The sequence below is a fragment of the Epinephelus moara genome, chromosome 8 (genome assembly GCF_006386435.1).
Source record: "Epinephelus moara isolate mb chromosome 8, YSFRI_EMoa_1.0, whole genome shotgun sequence".
NCBI classification, from domain to species: Eukaryota; Metazoa; Chordata; class Actinopteri; order Perciformes; family Serranidae; genus Epinephelus; species Epinephelus moara.
The window spans coordinates 36640068-36645244 of NC_065513.1; the positions used below are offsets into that span (position 1 = coordinate 36640068).

At 38.8% G+C, this 5177-nt stretch overlaps 1 protein-coding gene across 22 annotated transcripts; it reads right to left on the reverse strand.

The window, feature by feature from the left end:
- Positions 1-308: 308 nt before the first annotated feature.
- LOC126394074 (THAP domain-containing protein 6-like) lies at positions 309-3644 on the reverse strand. Of its 22 annotated transcripts, none has more exons than XR_007570337.1 (5): positions 3462-3644; positions 3106-3263; positions 2635-2692; positions 2131-2203; positions 309-1951 (listed from the first exon to the last, which is right to left on the reverse strand). XR_007570337.1 is itself a non-coding variant. In XM_050050667.1 (4 exons), the coding sequence occupies exons 1-4, from the start codon at positions 3490-3492 to the stop codon at positions 1683-1685; spliced, it is 438 nt and encodes a 145-aa protein (XP_049906624.1). In that variant the 5' UTR covers positions 3493-3644; the 3' UTR covers positions 309-1682. The 22 variants fall into 22 exon arrangements, 7 of the variants coding, with proteins under 7 accessions (XP_049906624.1, XP_049906623.1, XP_049906622.1 ...); XR_007570332.1 differs by having other exon boundaries at positions 2131-2238; XR_007570343.1 differs by having other exon boundaries at positions 2635-2697.
- Positions 3645-5177: the final 1533 nt, after the last annotated feature.

The window sequence follows — 5177 nt, forward strand, 5'->3', positions numbered from 1 at the left end:
CCGGAGGGTTAAGCCCCTGACCTGGCTGAAGAGATCAAATGTCTGTACTGCAAAAAGCCAAGCCTTGGCAAAATGATCAAGTGCACAGACTGCTGCCAACACTTTCACTATGCATGTGTGAACATTACCAGATAGTCCAAAAAATGGAAATGTGGATGCAAATAGATACATCCAACGATGATGAATACTGGATGCTGGACAACAGCACGTAAGGAAAAACTGATGTAATGACCAAAGATGAATAGGTACACACCTGACAAAATCTAACTGACTTCATTACTGTTAACATAACAACAAACAACACATCTGACTCTTCAAGTGTTCATTTATTTTTTCCTTAATGTACATTTACATAAAATCACAAACAGCACTGATATATATTGTTCATCCCCAGAAACAAGTGCAGTTTGAGTTCTGCAGACAATGATAATACTCAAAATTTACAAGCAAGAAAAAAAATCATTTCCAGGTATAAATGTTAGGAGTTCATATAGTATTAATTATTTACACCTGTCATTGTTGAAAACACTTTTGGTTACAGATGTACATTTCATTTTGATTCTATTATGTTGCCTTCAATATATTGCATTTAAAACATTGTCAGTGCATGTTAATATTTAGCGTGTCAGCTTTAAAAGGAGTTTTTCCTAAATGGTCCCTTAACCTTGGTCCTAAGATGGCCATTATCATAAATAAAATAGCTCTGTGGTGTGGTTCTCAACCTTTTTGTACTCTCAATGATCCTGTCTGATAAAATTTATTTAGTTATTCATTACTGTTATTAATTTTACAGTCAGGCTACACAGAGAGAGTGATGAGTAAGTGAGAGACAGAGAGAGCAAGTAGTGAGTGATCATTGCCCTCATTAGCCCTTAAAAGCCTGACACAATCATGTAAAGTAATGTACATCTCTTTGACTCTAAACACAGTTATCGCCGGGCCACCACAGTCCCCCTAAGGTTCGTAAGACCAGCACATATGGTTAAAATGTCATCTAGCATATCGACTTGACTGATGGCTATGACAGTGTTCAGTATATGAAAGGTTTTAAGCTGACCTATAACTCGTTCCACATGTATGCAGACTCTTGACAACTGACGTGAAGTGTCAACACAAGAACCAGGCAACTGAGATTTCCCCTTCGTGAAACTTGGGATTCTTAATGTTGCTCCTACACTGGCCAATTCCTCTCTAACAGGGAAACCTCTATCTGCAAGGATCTCGTCCCCATGCTCAAGTTTACCCAAAAAGCCAGAACCTAAAGTTATTACCTTGTTAGAGGCACAACCTCCCCACCCACTAGACAAAAAAGATATAGCTCCTGCTGGTGTGATTCCAATTAGATATTTAATTGTGTTTTGGTGCTTATAATTTGATCAGGTTTCAGCCCTTGCTTTAAGATTGTATGTTCTTTCTATAAAGATCTCAGTACAGTCTATAATACAACGACAATTCCTACATTTGTGTTTAAACACTTTGGCATGTTTGCTCTCACTGCATCCTTACTAGGCCACGTTATCAAAGGTTTCACTATTGAGGACAAGTTGGATATCCAGTCTCTTAATATTTTTGATACAGTTGAGAATGGAAGCCCAAATCTGTAGACAAGGTCTCTGTTGGTGAGTCCAAGTCTTACTTTCATTAGAACCAAAAGGAGGTGGTTCTCCCAACTTAACCCACCCTTAAGCACAAGTGTGCTTCTTTTTGCAATATCCAGCAGCCACATAAACATTTGTAATGACTGTAAACCAGTTAAAAAAAATAATTTTAGCATTTGTGTCTTTTGTGGAATCAAACCCAAACTTGGACTGCTTAAGTTGCTCCTTCAGATGTTTGTTTTCTTCCTGTGTGGCATACAGTTCTCTTTTCAGAGCTTCATAGTCATCACGGAGCTGGTTGTACTGCAGGTTGAGTTGGTGCATCTCTTTTCTGGACACAAACTTACGTTCATCTACAACACAAAAAGGAGATAAATTAACTCTTCATGTGCAACACATCAGCTTTCAAACATACACAGACACACACACACAACACACAGACTATCTGTCTGTTTCTCTATCACTCTACTAACCCAACCACCAACCAACCAACCAACACAAACACACACTAAATAGTATGACTTGTGCATACCTTCAGAAGAATCTAGAGCAGGGGTTCTCAAAGTTTTGATAGCTGAGGGCCAATTTAGGAAACCAACATTGGACTGAGGGCTGCTGAAGGAAAAAAAATTGGAAAAAACTGAAAAAAATCCCATTTGTAATCATTTAAATGACCGGGTTGCATCTCTACAATTTAAATTTATTGGTCTGCATCCAGTAATGTGCAATAAACACATTTTAATTAATAAATGAGGCTAAACCTGGCAAAACTTGAGAAAACCTTGAGAAACATTGTAATGCACACAAAATCCATGGGGTTTTCTGCCCTCTACAGTCAAATTTGGGATATAACAGTCCTGTGTGCAGTCCATTTCAGAATAGAGTACAGTTAAGTTAAAAACCCCAAATAATCAACACATTAAGAGATAATGTAATAACATAATAAAGAAGGTCATACAAATAGATCTTATTTGCTCAGATAGTTAACAAGCTACCCAGAAAGTAGAGAATTACAAATACATGACATGACACTGACCTTGCCACCTTTCCTGAGGCGTCTCTGGAAACAGTGTTGAACAATGATGGAACAAAATCTGGACTATCACAATCCATGAAAAGAGAAAGAAATAAAATTAGCTCTGCTTATTGTTTCTTTTAACCTGTTTTAACCTATTTGCTACGAGCTCAGCCATAATGAGCACCAATAGCACAAGCATTAACGTTAATTCAGAGTTAAAGAAAATCGTACACTACATGCAACATTAGCTGTTTGAAGACACTTTCCCGTCTGATTTTCAACCTGAACCAAGAAACCTAAACCAGCCATGCAGCTAATGTTAGTACTGAACAACAAAAGCTAAACTTAACGTTACAACAGAGAGCCAACGTTAAACTTTACAAACGTTAAAGTAGAAGACAGAGAAATTTGTTGGCCAGTTAGTTAGGCTATGACCTACTGAATCAAACTAACATTGTCTCATTAACTATGGTAAACTCACACGCTTACTCATTATCCAGCTCATGTTGGCAAACACAAACATGCCAGACACGAAGTGGGCACTGCACAGACTCTTGCCGCCTTTAGGACCTTCGGGACCCCAATCCGCCCTTTTAATGGCCTGGATCCATAATCTTCTTCTTCTTTTGGCAAACGGATGAGATCCCCTGGGGATATTATACAATTTCCATCCGTCATTTTGCCGGTTTGTGCAGTTAACAGCATAACAACTCCTTGTCATTTTCTTTTGCTGCTTGACTCCGCCAGTAAACAATGAAAAATGTCCCACTTTCTGCCCCCAGGCTGCGTGCGCATATCTGCGATGACGTTGCACAGAAACCCGTCTATAAAGAAATTAGCATTACCTTTTAACACTGCGGTTGTGATATGATCCATGCCCAGTTATGTGGCATTATTTCCATCTTCATCCATGATGCAGTTAACCTCCATGACTGGCAGAGGCTCAGGCTTTTAACAGCAGGAGAAAATGGTTACAGTGTGCCTCATGTCGATGATAACTGCTCCCGCTACACCCAGAATGCACCTGACCTTACGCGCAGTTAACGGTCCCTCTTCGCGCTTTCCCATGGGAAGGTACCATTTCATACAGAGGGGTGACACAAAAATTACACATATTGATAATATGATTAACTGATAATGTCATGATCGAATATTCATAAAACTATTACAAAATCCACCTCACTCCACAGGCGGAGTTACATAGATGTTATAATGATGTATATAAATGTGTGTGTAAAAGCTTAATTCATAAGCCTCCCCTATGTAGCCAGATTATGTGCTGAATGTATGTAACTACCATAGAATTTAAAAATAAGTACTAATGACATAGTTTCGTGTTATTTTTCACTCATTAAACCGTGTGTGTGTGTGTGTGTGTGTGTGTGTGTGTGTGTGTGTGTGTGTGTGTGTGTGATAATTAGCCTTTACTAGCTTAGCAGTTAGAGGCATGTTTGTGCAGCACTAAAACCCTTGTCAAATTTGTATGAATTAATTATCAAAGTCGCTGTATGGGAGATGGAAACAATATTTCAAGTTGAGTTTTGGTTTATAAGGACACATGGAAATGGAAGAGCAGTTTGGTGCTGCTCGTCATGGGAAGCTGTTGAACCCGAATCTGCCAGAGAATTAAAGGGGAGAATTGTGGTTTTACACCAAACTAGTTTACTTGTTAAGCTTAGTGATGTGTTATTGTTTATGACCTTTTAAGAACCTGCAGACACACTGGTTTAGATGCAATTCACATCCATAACAATAAAACTGAATTAATTTAAGTGTAATTTCATTTACAATAGGATGATTGTTCAGTTACCCTCTTAAACCTGAGCAATCAAATTTAAAATCTGACATGAAAATGATTAAAAGAAACAGCAAATTAAAAAAAAAAAAAAGTCTTGCAAAAGGGCACTTATCCAGTCAGAGACCAAAAGGGCCAGTGCATAAACACCACCTGGGATCTATCTGTGCACATGATTGGTTTTGATAGTTGCCATGGAAACAGAATCACTCAGATGATGACATCACTGGAACCCAGCATTCCGCCCTTTGTGACATCACAGTACAAATCAGAAAAGTTTGTAAATAGGTGTCGATTGGAGTGTGTGAGAAGGTTTCACATACAGCAGAGGATGTCAAACCTTAGAGACGCAACGATGGACCACCAGGGATTGTGTCCTTATGGTGTACGGAGCCAGTCTGAATGTGTTTTCAGAGCTTTACTGCTGGCCCAACCAAAAAACGAGCAGTTTCTACAGCAGTACATGCCGGCGATGAACTCTTCTGCAGTGTCTACACCAGGAGCGGACCCAAAGATGGCTGCCTTCAATTTTGAAGAGATGTTTGGTATGCTATTGTTTAAATATATCAATCATAATTTTGAAGTAATGATTTGTGATGTCCCAGCTAATCTGATCAAGGCCTTTGTTATTCAGGTGCATTTACATGGACCCTAAAATTCCAATAATAATCAAAATAATAGCCCAATTAGAATAAATCTGACCCATGTAACCACCTCACTTATAAGAGATGGGCCAGTCGGGCCTGATGGGAAAGAATTTTCAGTC